The 14,031-nt window shown below is 40.7% G+C and overlaps 1 protein-coding gene across 4 annotated transcripts in view; it reads right to left on the bottom strand.

Moving 5' to 3' along the window:
- LOC144073748 (nck-associated protein 5-like) overlaps positions 1 to 13,737 on the bottom strand; it is an 83,568-nt gene extending 69,831 nt beyond the window's left edge. For 3 of the 4 annotated variants that reach the window (XM_077599799.1, XM_077599806.1, XM_077599805.1), the window contains exons 1-2: positions 13,596 to 13,737; positions 6,687 to 6,783 (exon numbers count right to left, since the gene is read on the bottom strand). In XM_077599799.1, coding sequence (XP_077455925.1) covers positions 6,687 to 6,783; positions 13,596 to 13,714 — 216 coding nt within the window. In that variant the 5' untranslated portion in view covers positions 13,715 to 13,737. Of the gene's footprint in view, positions 1 to 1,231; positions 1,349 to 6,686; positions 6,784 to 13,595 lie in introns of those variants that run through there. The other variant, XM_077599800.1, reaches the window with a different exon arrangement.
- Between the last annotated feature and the right edge of the window lie 294 nt (positions 13,738 to 14,031).

Genomic DNA, 14,031 nt, shown 5'->3' on the forward strand with positions numbered 1-14,031 from the left:
CAAATTTAGTAGCTCTTTTGCGATTTTACAACACGTGGTATTGCATGAGGGGAAAAGATGATCTATGTATATGGAGACAGTTGGTGCTAAAGGGGTCATCCTGTTACTGTGTTTTCAAGACAGCTTTGATATTTTGCCAGCTGAAGATGAGTCGGCGTGCGTGCCAAACAACACATGGAAGACATAAATATCTGCAATCACGTGTACCTTTAGTGTACGTAAAGCTTTTGCTGGATTGCTAGTAAAAGCAAGATAGATGGACGGCTCTGGAGGCCTGATGCAGCATCGTTTTGATCCAGGCTCTGAAGAAATACAACATCAGCAAGGATGGCAATACTTGTGATGTATGTTGCTACACGGAAGTATTTCAGGCTTGGTGGGTCAGTCTGCATGTGTGAGTACATTCAAGTTTGGGAGGGGGAGCTCTCAGGAGGTAATCTGTGCATGAGAGAGTGAAATAGGATGGAAATTTTCAATCATGCATCACATGGCTCGCCAGTTGTTAGCTGTTTGTTTGACTCCCTATCTCGTCATGAGCCATTAGTCACCATTCAGCTCCTGTTAATGTAATTAGCTAAAAGATATATGGAGTGATAAAGACTTGTCTGTATCATTGCAATGCTGCAATCCAATAAGCACTTCTTGCTCATTGAGGTTTGTGCAATAAACATGGCCAAGAAAAAAAATGGACCAGTTTTATTCTCCCAACATGCTTTCACAATGTCAGTCACAGTCCAGGCTTCAGGTCAACGTGCACAGATGGCAGCCGAGTTCCCTAAATCCATGCAGCCTTGTCAAGATGTAGAACAAGTCAGAATGTGGTGCATAATTAGCTGCATCACAGCTTGGCTGCAAGTGACCTACATATGGTATAACAGATATGGTTTAGTTTGCACACAGTGCATGGTGTATAAGATCAGATAGCTTCAGTTGAATCATCGTAACATCACTGCTCTCCAGTGATATAAATATTGCATATTGGAAAACTGTGTCTTTACTACATTTTAAATACTGCTTGATAGCAACTTTCATGCACACTTGCTTCTGCATGCCCTTTCGTCCTCCACTCCACCTACATCTCAACCCATATCCTATTCATGTCTGGCAGAACGTAAGCTAAGCGCTAATAAATTTACCCTGACTGGAGGGCACCCTGATGATGGGCCAGGTCGCCGACTGGTCTGCCCCAGTTACCGTGTCCCAAAAGACGGGATGGAGGGATGACACTCACCGCCAGTTGCTCAAGCAGGGGAACCTTCCTGATCTTGGGGTCGGTGTGGTCAGAAAACAGGCTCATCCTCACTCATCCTCATTCTTCCCTCTCGCCGCATGCTCCCTCTTCTTATGCATCATTCCCCACTTCTGCCCTGGCAGAGTCTCAGCTGCTGTATACCACAGCACGTGCATGTGTGTTTAGCAGTGTGTTGGTGTGTGAATATAGAAGTGACCGTGTAGACGTGATGCAGCAGGACGCCAAGTGTTTTGTCTGAAATCTTGTCTGTCCTCAACTAGGCCGGTTGAGTTGTCAATATTTAATCATCCTTGAGAGTATGCCTTAAGTGTTTTCATGTTTCAAGAGCAGTGTGTTTGTGTGTTGTGTGGAAGTAGACAACATCTTCATCTTCCTCCATTTATCCGAGGTTGTGAACATGGATGATGGTAAGAACGTAGATTGACCGGTAAATTGAGAGCAACGTCTTTCAGCTCAGTTCTTTTTCAGCATGACGGACCTATGTAGACTCCAAATAACTGCAGATGTCTCACCAATCTACATGTCGATCTTTCAGTCGTGAATAAAACCCCAGGGGTAGACAATATTAAATGGCATTATATTCGTTCGCTGGTTTCTCCTCCAGAATTGTTGGATATTATTATTTTTGGAATTAGGATGAAAGCAATCAAATCTCAATGACAGTCATTCCTTTCAAATCAGAACAACAACTTTTGAACTGTTATTTTTGTCAAAAGATATCGTGCAAGAAAGACGATCTCTAGATGCAGGCCAAATGATTCTCCAACAAAACAATTTTGTGGACAGGAATTTATGTTAAAAAAAGACACTTAAATTAGGTGAGATTAACCGAGCATCATTTGTAGGTGCAACACGCAACTTGGAACACGGATCAGAGATTTCAATGGTAGGCAGAGGCGTGGGTACACATGCCAAGCAGGGAAAACCAGGTCAGTCAGAAAACTTGGCTTCAATCCGAAGCAAAATGTAACGCTTGCAATAACCTGGAATCTCCACTAAAAATTGTGAAACCAGGGTTATGTTCACATGAGACGGACTTGGATTAAATTGTTGCAATATAAGCATAGCCGAGGGGCGACAGCAAATCAAGCAAGATGGAAAAACATGTCGCACCTCAAAACCGGCTTGACAGTTATAGCAATTTTACAATTGAATGGGGAGGCTGGGAGGCAGTGAAGTCAAAGACAAACTAAAATGGTAAGTGGGGTTCACAGGGCGAGGGGCTACAAATGCTGTCCGTCTGGGTATTTGTTGTACGTCACCTGCACGATAGTCATGATGAAGGCTGGTACTCAGGCTCAGGAATTAAAGTGTGATTCTTTTCCAGGTCATTAAGGCATGCTAGCCCTATAATCTTGGCAAAAGATATTGGTGAAGTTTATGTCATATCCATTAATATGAAGCTCTTGTGATTATTAACATTCACCATCATCCCACAGAGTGCTTTCCATTAATCCTCATGTTATGCATTATCGCTCAGCTTTGGTGCATGCCGCACATATCAGAGGGTTGCGAAGATAAAGCAAGCATATAACAGAACGAGCAAGGACATAGGGAATAACGTTTTGGCCGACCTAGGGCTGATGACTTCACGCCTTAAGGAAATGCATTCGTCACTGCGACACTGCCGAGAATGCACAACAGTAACAGTGACTTCACTTTACTACATTTGGATTGGTTGGCTTCACTTCAATAGCTTTTTTTACTTCATGTCAACAATGTCTTGTAACACTAACATGACCAAATGAACTAAAAAAATTAAAAGATCCACATTGAAATGACTTATTAATGAATGGATCTTGCTTTAACCACAAGGTTTTGTAGAACAGCATTATTGTGAAATCAGGAAAAATAGGCAAGATCGAACAACTCATTTTGAATTTGATTTGACTACATATCACAAATTGAACTAAATAGAGGAATTGATTTGATCTATCTGTCATTTGAATCGGAATAGGGGTGATTCCCCAACCACAAAAAAAGGTTCGGTACTCGCCGCCGTCCAATCCTAATATTTGATTCACTTACCATGAACCAGAAACGAGCATGCAAATACACACAAGTATACAAACTGAGCTGAATTTACTTCCAGAGTTTCAGTGAAAACGAATTCAAATCTATTTGTCACGTTTTCTTTGGGATTTTGGTGTGTGTGTATGTGTGTGCGTGTTTTCCCCTCCTCTCGTAGCCAGCTGTTTTGAGTTTATATAATTAACCCTTGTGTGTGTATATAAGGAAAGTGTTTGGTGACGTCTGGCGTGGGAGTATTGCTACCATTACCCTGTGTGTCTCGTCCACTAAGTCATTTTTTTGCCCTCTTTGTGTGTATGCGTGTTCCGGGTTTATTTTGTCACTTTTGTATTCACCATTTTTGTCATTAAAAGCCTAAGTTTTGCACCAGTAAATTTCGCCGCCTTTTTTTCTGCATCCTGGGTTCAACTTTGCCGTGCTGCTGACCTTAAAACATGACACTAATTAAGTTGGATAGAATTGTAATTAAGTTGGATGCAATTGTCTTTCACAATTGTGTGGGTGAATGCAATTAACTCAAACACCATTTTCCACAACTTCACCACAATTTCAACATCATATGGTTTATTATGGACAAAACGCTTTTCACCTTCATGGAACTTTGGTCGATCGAACCATTTCCGTCCATGCTTGACCCCCGGCAGCACTTTGTCGGTGACCTAGTTTAAATCTCACTGGCAGCCGCTCACCGTGCACATCCCCACGTAACGACAAGCGTCTCGACCACAGGCGGACACCCAGCGATAAAAATAAATAGTGCCATGGAATCAACCCAGCAACACAGCACTTATGTAATTCTGACTGTGTCCCAGATACTCTGTGCCTGCACTGGGTTCTTCCCGAGCTGTACAACCTAATTCAGATCACACAATGTGCCCAGCTTAGCTTCTGTCAGAAAACAGGGAAACAGCATGGTATTACACATCAATAAAATGCCCCAGAGTACACTTCATTCACATCTTCCTGAAAAATGTGCTCTTCTTGATTGCAATCAGAACTACATATTTGCAATGTTCGCCTGGCAAGAAGACTCGCTTCTGGCTCCATTTGCAGCCAATAACAGTCACCTTCACATTCCCTTACAATGTGGCATGCTTTGGTGTACAGCTCGCCAAGACGAAACTGATTATCATGCCATATTTGAATATGCAATTTATTCATTCATTTGGTAAGTACTTGCACTTCATCCAGAGCTGCAAAATACTACGAATCTTCCATAGTTTACTATGCCAGTCATAACCAGACTAATAAATTTGCATTTTGTATCAAAACTACAAAAACAATAAATGAAAATCAAGCAATGTTTTTTTTCAGCAGCCTGGCTTGAGGGCAGTTAATATACAGTTGTTATGAATGGAAAACATCCCACATGTTCGCATCGGTCACCTATCTGCAAGCGCATAAAGCTATCAACTGCACCAGAATCGAGTAAACCAGCTGTCCACTTAGCACAAAAAGTTAGAAAGGCTCTGAAAGGCATAATTCCATAGTGATTCCTGTCACCAAGGACACAACTTCCTGACATCAGTACACACAACTTAAAATAGTCTTTTATATTTTGTGCTTGATAGCCCATCTCCAGTATTAAAGTTAACCTGGATTGAAGGGATTTTCTTTCTCCAGCATCATCATGATTTTATATTTCATTGATGCAAATTTGATTGGAAGACCGAAAATTAATCTCTAAATACACCTCAGCTTTATCCAGATCCTAGCAAAATATGCTGAATATAATCAAAGTCTTTTAGGGGGATAGATCAGTGTGCAATTGGGAGTACTACGTGGAAGCATAAAAATGTATCGGTATTATGACCTACTTTTATTTTGACACTATATCAAGTTATCATGCACACTGAAACTAGACAGTTGGTGTGAATTCATTGTTCGGAATGGGATTGCTTATTGACAAGGGAATAGGAAACAATAAATCTCAGGTTCCAGTATTCTCTGCTGACACAACTACTCTCAATCGGTGATTCATGTTTCCCGTGTAGCAAAGCATTCTCATATGTACACGTGAGGAAGGGGTGTGTGTATGGCTAGGGGCTGCAGATGTGACGCGGCACAGTGCATGGCTGCACTTGACATTTTAAGAGGCACTTACAAACGGATTCACCTTCAGTTAACCCCTGGCCACAATAAGTTTCCACCCCTGATAACTGCTTGTCAATCTGTTGGCTTCCACAAATCGCACACGTGTGCATAGTTACTTATTATACCGAGGGATGGATTTAATGAGGGACTGACATAGTGTAATCATTTGTCCATGGCTGTGAACACTCAACCTTTGTGCATCATCTCTCCTAAACTACAAGAGACAGTTTTTTTACCTGTTGGTGTGTTATTCATTTTGTACCTGGGCCTCCTAAGCCACCTTTACCACCCCTATCATGTTACATGTGAATATTCTCATTCATCTGTTCTCTCAGGATACAGAAAATCCCAATGGGACTTTTCAGGTTTTTTAGAATCTAGTACACTATCATGTTGCAAACCATAAAACAGCACATAATGTGTTCGTGCACATCAGCTGGAGCACTTCAAAATGATTATTTACTTTAAAGAAAACTATGACAAACTCATGAAACATTTAAAAAGACACAGCTATTAATAACATGGCTAATAATATATGTCGTTCGCAACATAATTTTAACACTTCGTTCAACAATTTTGCTGGATGAACACATCTGCTCTGACCAACCAATCAGAAAACATAAAAGGCTGAAATGCTGGCCTCATGGCCAGGGGGTGATTGGGTCAAGAACATAAAATAATGTTGGCCAATACTGCTGTTACACACATTGTACAGAGTGACATCTGATTAGACAAAAGCAATCCAATTTCACACAATATAATTGCAGGCAAGAAAATGCTACCAAATTATAATAAATACTAAAAGAATAGTTTTAGAATAGAAATTGGACAAATATTGAAATTTAGAATGTGCTTTTAAGGGAGGCTGTGGCGCAGGTGGTAGCTCGATTCATCCTGGGGTCAGCTGTTAGATTCCTGGCTACGACTGCCCACTGTTGGAGTGTCCTTGGGCAAGACACTGAACCCTAATTTACCCCAAGTCGTTTGGCAGCACCTTGCATGTTAGCGGCATCATTATGTATGATTTAAAAGCGTTTTGTGTGTGGTACCAATCCGTAGATAAATATGCTATATAAGTACTGTTCATTTACCATTTGTAAATGTAGGTTAGTGCATGTTCAAAAAGTGTGGAACCCAGCAGAAAAGGTCTTGTGGCCCATGACTTCTCACACAGGAAGTGAAAAAAAATCTTTTACACAGGAGTTGAAATTATACTGCATTAGCATTACCTGTATATCACATTCACATAACACTGGCTGAACCTTAAACTGCAATTGCAAAAAGGGTGATGATATGTTCATTTACTCACCAGTGGGCCTAGGGACAAATTCTTTAATTGCTTGTTACTCTCCACATGTCGGCTCGAGGTACCTCCGTCCAGGAGTGTTTCGCTCACCTGGGACGCTCTGTTGGGTAGAAAAGAGGTGAAGAGAGTAAGCACCTCATGTCTGGCAGATTTTTGCTCTTGTTGAAGTTTTCACCTACTACACAAGATCATAGTCCAAGTTCCCTCCCTTTTTCCTGGCTTCACAAAGCTAGATCTTCCCACCCCTTCCACCCACCCTGAGCTCTTTGTTTTTCTAGGCCTCTCCAAACAGCGCTGGGAACCAGTTCGACCTGGCTAAGGCCATAGCCGAAGATAAACATTTTACTTTATGCATACTACTCCTGTACAAAGAGACACAGCCATGGCTGTGCAAAGAGGAGACACCACACTTCCTCACTGGCAAGACCAGGGTCAAAGGTCAGCTGATGGATGCCCTGGGGTCAGAGGCCTTCAAAATATGACCCCTACTCTGCTTAGCAAAAGATAATGAACCTAGTAATTAATTTGGTATGAGGATAATTAGAAGCATTGAAAAGGGATTACAATCAGGTCAATTATGTGTCCCTATTTGGCATGCGCCGGGTGTACACCCTTTGCGAGGTCTCCCTTGCGTGAGTGCACATGTCAAACATCCTCACACATCAACATGACACATCCCGTTCAGTGCAACACCACCAAATCCAAAATGATCGACATGAAGCCTCAGTACATATGACCCGCCCCGGTACGTTTTCAAACCCACTGCCCCATTTCCAAACGTCCGGGGGCAGTTTAGTTGAGGAGGAAGCTGACTAATCAGGGAACAGGATGTGAAACGCAGTCTCTAAAGGCTAATTGTATAAATGTGTCTTGCATCACATGTAATTACAATACATGTTTAAAGCTCCAATTTCATGTAAATGAAACAGCCCACAGCCTTCTCTGATCTACGGAAAGTCAATCTGGGGAGAAGTGGGCATGGAAAATTGAGATCAAAAGGTGTCAGTACTGCACTGAATTGCACGAGAGTATGGCACCGTTTCCATCAGTATACATTGGAAGTGGCCGGGAGGAGGTTGTAGACGGATCGGAAGTGATAAGTAAACACATTAATGTGTCCGCTCAGATAAGGGAGCTGATAAAAATAAAAAAAATAAAAAAAATCATCCTTTGTTGGACAGATCAAACAGTGATTAATGTTTGCGCAGTAGCCCGTTTTATTTTAAATGTCTCAATGCAAAATTGGTCAAATTCAGCTTTAACTGAAAAAAAAATCTAATAGTGGGACAAAGTGCTATTTTTTTGCAGTATACTATAGTGTAGTAACACTCCCTTGTTCATCAATCATGGGCATTGACAGGATTGTCTTCAGTTTTTTATTCCTGTTCATTCATCTCTTGTCTGCATTTAATCACTCACAGATAGAATTAGATAGAACTACGAATGATGGGAAGTGTAGTCCTATTGACGCAAACCAACTCATTTATAGTATTTTACTATAAATGATAAACACTTTCATACTATAAAACTCAACAAAAATAATTTTCTTCCCCCACAATTGACAGTTAACCTAATAATTCAGTGAGGCAATTGTATGAATTGTATAATCAGGTGCCCCGAATGTATAAAAAATGAACTCATTCAACTTCATTGATGGTGCGCTATACCCCAAGTGATACGGTGATATTAACAAATATAATATTGAAATCATGCTAATTTTATTAATTATTTTTATTTTGTATTATTTTCCAAAAAGACATTATTATAACATAGACACTCTAATCATGTAACATGGTGGGCGAGCTGTGAAATCAACAGGATAAGACTCCAAATCCACTTGACTTTAGCAACCGGCATGAAAGCATTGCCACGCGAAATAGCATTTTTCTGGTTTGGTAAAAGAAGAATTTTGTAGTTATTTATTGCTTCATTCAGGACTGTCCTCCCTCCATCCTGATTTGCTGTGATTTACACCTAAAGCAATTACTGGTATGTTAAAGCAGTCTGGTGCTGACCTCCGCAGAGTGACACGCGTCGACGCCTACAAGCGCACACAGCCCCGGGCCGGTCGGGCAGGCAGTTTGTGGTGTGGAAAGGAGGCAATCAAAGAAGGCCAGGAGGACGCTGACATCTGGGAGTCTTTGTGCTGCAAGCCTAATTAGATACCAGGATGATGGGTGATATTTTGTGTGTCTGTGTGCGTGTTAAAGGTCGGAAGAAGGGTCCCGCTTTTTTTTGGGGCATCTGCTGCAGCAATAAGGGGTTAGCCCCAGTCAGCTTCAACACAACGATGAGGATAATGTGAAGGGATAACAGCTTAATGAGAACACTTAGGCCCATTGAGAGCTTGCTTCTAAAAAAAGACCATGAGCATTGTGGATAAATGGTGCTCAAACCATGAATATGGATTGTCATGGCTCAGATACTGTTCTTTTGTGAACTATTCATTTCCATGCTTTTTGTAGCCACCATTTTCATTGAGATACAGTCGATTGCTGCATTTTGCTCCTTCTGTCGCTGCCACAAAGGACTATGTGTTCCGAACATGAACGCTTTGTGTATTTAAACACTAATAAAACGGCCCAAATCCACCTCAGACTTGAATGTTTGAATAGCTGTTTCCTTGGCAATGGCATTAGTCATGGATTACATATAAAGAATACTGTATATACATGTTTTAATGGCAATCTGGGGAAAGCCAAAGTGGGAAATAGGTGACTGAAGCACAGCTTGATATTAGGACTCACTCCTTCTCAGGAAGGCAAATTATTGATGATTGAAAAATAGAAACTGGACAATTTGTTTTTGCCTTCCTTGCACCTGTCAGTCACAGTCAGCTCAATTATGAATCTATTATCCAAAATGTGAGCGAGTGCAACAACAACATACATTGGAGATCTTTAATTTGCTTGCTAAATGAGGGGAGTGTAAGGAGAGTGATACATGGTGTATGGGGGTTAGGCTATTACTTTCCATTCATTGAGTGTGTGACACAGGGTTTAATGTGCGGAGAGAGGAATCCATCTGCAGCAGCACAGATGGTCTGTGCTGATCGGATGTTTCGGGTCCCTCTGCTGGAGGACTCATCTGATCTTTTGGGCCTGATCCGGATATATGGGTCCTTCCAAAAATGAGCTTATTTCTAGATTTGTTATGATTATTATTATTAATGTTTTAATATTTTCCCATGAGCAACCAAATTGTTTCCTGGATGTTGGCACTGCCTTTTAACGTTAAGGCGTTTGGAGCAAGCCTCCTCACACAGAACTATAATTACAGTTTAGTATGTAAGATGTGAATGCGAAAACAGATCTACGCTTTAGAAAGTGAGGGAGTTGATGAGTTGGCATTTTGGTTTTGTTACTGGGTACTATGTCTTTCAGGCGCCTGGAAATTTACAAGGTGCCTTTATTTGCACATCATGTTAAGTGCCAAAGAATTATGTCCATTCATTAAATATTTGGGTGTGTCAGTCCACAAAACAGTAAGAAGGTAAAACAAAACATCATAATCATTACAGCATTTTTTTTTTTAAAGACATTGAGAAGACATTTCTTTAATTTTGAAACAAGAACAGAGACAAAAAGGAGATAAAAACAAAACAAGGAAACGGGTGTAATGAACAGAAGTTAAAGAAAAGGTCATAAATACAAAATGGAGCCACAAGTAAAAAGTTAACCAGGCAAGGAGAAATGGTTAGAATAATAACGAAACAAGATGACTAAATCTGTGTGTATGTACGTATATGTATATATATATATTTATATATATATATATATATATATATATATATATAGATATAGATATAGATATAGATATAGATATAGATATAGATATAGATATAGATATAGATATAGATATAGATATAGATATAGATATAGATATAGATATAGATATAGATATAGATATAGATATAGATATAGATATAGATATAGATATAGATATAGATATAGATATAGATATAGATATAGATATAGATATAGATATAGATATAGATATAGATATAGATATAGATATAGATATAGATATAGATATAGATATAGATATAGATATAGATATAGATATAGATATAGATATAGATATAGATATAGATATAGATATAGATATAGATATAGATATAGATATAGATATAGATATAGATATAGATATATATAGATAGATAAAAGTAGGAACAAAAGTGACGGTAACAACTTGTACTAAAGACAGGTTGTGAACCTTTATCTAAGTCATGCGACTTGTTCACGTTTAAATCACCACCACTTGAAAGTAACCTTTTCAACCGTGACTGGATTACATCATCAATCTCTCAATATTTGTTTATGCCCAAAGCTTGTCAAACACAAATGACAACGTACTTAATCAACACCCAAAGGCACAACTAAGATCACTGGCTGAACCGGTTCTCTGTACGAACGTCCTAAACTGCCCCCAAAGACCAATATCACTTACCAAGAACATGTGAAGTAGTGTTAGGTCATTTAAAACCCAACATGCTCTAGCTAGACAGCAAAGTTTTACCCAATTCTCCCATGATCCTGCTTCAGGTACATCCCCGTGGCTTGGACAAAATGCCAGTGGAGTTTTTAGTTTGACTATTAAAATACAGAAGCATGTGAGAGTGAAGAATAACTGAACTCTGACGTTGTTGAACTGCTGATAGGAAACAAAAGCTCTGCATGCCTTTCTCAAGTAAAGGAAGGAGTTTGCTCCCAAATACCACTTTAAGTGCAAGAATCAAGGCCATGCCACGGAGAATATTACAATGCAAAGAAATCAGCAAAGATAGTTGACGAGGACAGCATTCGCAAATATTTTACAGCCATTATTACATTAAAGAAAAATTGGCTATCTGAATACCACCATGAGTGCAAACATAACTCATTGGCTTCCATTTATGGTAAACATCTAAGCCATTTTTGACTGGGAGAGGCTTGCAGGAAATGATTGCTGCCCACTCCCTCCACCCCAGTCAAAATGAATTGGACAGCTAGAGTCGTCAAAGGAACTGACACAAGGGAATTTACTACCTGTCCCCTCGGTTCAAAAGAACTGGATGTCTGTCGCTAACAGTGACATGAGGCAGGAGTTAAATATAAATTCATATGAATACTATAGGCAGGACAAATGTATAGAAAAAAAAAGCAGATACTTTATTTATTTACATATATATTTCTAAGCGACAGTTTGTGAATTAACATTGCAAAAAATATTAATGAATTGGTGATATACTTGAGTGCTATTACACCAACAGGTTTTTCATACATATTTAAAAAGAAACAGTGTTTGTCATGGTTTGTGTGTTTTTAGTGTGACTTTGTTTCATTGTTGGTTCTCCCCTACTTGTTTTGTGTTTGGTTTCATGATCTTACCAATTCATGCCAACATTCATTTGTTCATTTTCTAAACCACTTCTCCTCACAAGAGTCGTGCGGGGTGCTGGAGTCCATCCCAGCTTTGGGCACGAGGCAGGGGAACACCATGAATTGGTGGCAGAGCCAATCGAGGGCACGAGGAGACGGATATCTATTCACGCTCACACTCATAACTAAGAGCAATTTGGAGTGTCCAAAAAAGCCTAACATGCATGTTTTTGGAATGTGGGAGGAAACCAGAATTCACAGAGAAAACCCACACCAGCCTGGGGAGAACATGCAAACTCCACATTGGAGGACCAACCTGGATTTGAACCTAGGACCCCAGAACTGTGAGGCCGACAAACTAACCACTCATCCGCCGGACTTCTCATGTCAACATCATTTTGTTAATTCATTCATTCATTCATCTTCCATACCGCCCATCCTCGAAAGGGTTGCGGGGGTTGCTGAAGCCTAACCCAGCTGTCTTCGGGCGAAAGGCAGACTACACCATACACTGGTCACCAGTCAGCCGTAGGGCACAGAGAGACAAACGACCATCCGCGCTCATAAAGATACTGCCACCAGCGGGAATTGAGCCCACGCCTGCCCACACCAAAGTCAGGCGAGTGAACCTCTACACCAGACCTGGGCAATCCGGTCCTCGAGGGCTGCTGTGGGGGCAGGTTTTTGTCCCAACCGATCCAACACAGACAGTTTAGATTCAATTAGATTTCTACTGAAACAAGAAGCGCCTGACTGCAATCCATTGATTGAACTTCTAAGATACCAGGTTGGTGGAAAGGTTTCCTCTAATGGGTTGGAACGAAAACCTGCACCCACAGCGGCCCTTTCTGCAATTAATTGCCCAGGTCTGCTCTACGCCAAGAGACGCCGTCAACATCACTTTTGGAAAGAAAAAAAAGACAGGTTGTTTGGATGTTTAATTTAGTCAAACCTTTGTATACCACTATAGGGAGCCTGTGTACCACTGATAGATCTCAAAACCAGAATTGGAGAACCACTGGGCTAGAATTTTTTTTCAAGCTACTAGATCTAAATCTGAATTGAATTATTTAACTGTTCATTCATTCAAATATGAACAAAAAGAATGTTTACATCAAACAGCACATTAACAACACATGCCATAGTGACAATGTCCATTTAGAGAAACTCAGGGGCAATGTTCCCTCTAATTTTGTGTTTGTCTGGGCAGAAAGACAACCTCCCTGAGCACACTGAGTACCAGTGTGCGCAACATCATCATTGCTCGCTAAGGGCACACACCAGTATCACACCTGCCATAAGCAGGTGCATGTCTACTACACATAAATGATTTAGTAATAATAAAATGTAATGATGAATATCTATGAATGGGCGGCCTGGCAGATGAGTGGTTCGCGCGTCGGCCTCACAGCTAAAAAAAAAAGGGATTTTATTTTGTGCGCTCCATATGATTTGCTGTGCGCAGAGAAGACGAGCGTAGTGCTCAATTGCGCACGTGCGCAGCTTAGAGGGAACATTGCTCAGGGGGCAAAGAGCTACAAAGTACACTTACTCTCTGCCAGCAGCGAGGTTGGAGGCCAGTATGTCATCAGAGCCCTCATCGTCAATGGTGCTTGGGTTCGAACGACAGAGTGATGAAATGGAATTTCCTTTAATGGCAGCTGAAAACATGCTGCTGCAAATTCTCCAGGAAGTGTTGCAGGGCCCAGGGCCTGTGGGGTTGTCTGCTGCAACATCCAATAAGACTTGTAAATACACACGAGGAGGCGGACCGGGGCGGGCAGATGAAGAGTGAGAAGTTACACATGACATCACCAACAGCTGTTGACAACCCAGTGTTTATTAACTCGAACGTGGTGGAGGTGCACCGCAGATCGAGGAGGGTATGCTAACATAATGGTTTTTCATAAACAAACATACAAAAGCATTACTATGCATGGAATTCCTTGAGTGGCGGACATTGTGTTTTTCTTTGTGATATGAGTTTC

This window comes from Stigmatopora argus, chromosome 1 (genome assembly GCF_051989625.1).
Source record: "Stigmatopora argus isolate UIUO_Sarg chromosome 1, RoL_Sarg_1.0, whole genome shotgun sequence".
In the NCBI taxonomy this organism is placed as follows: domain Eukaryota; kingdom Metazoa; phylum Chordata; class Actinopteri; order Syngnathiformes; family Syngnathidae; genus Stigmatopora; species Stigmatopora argus.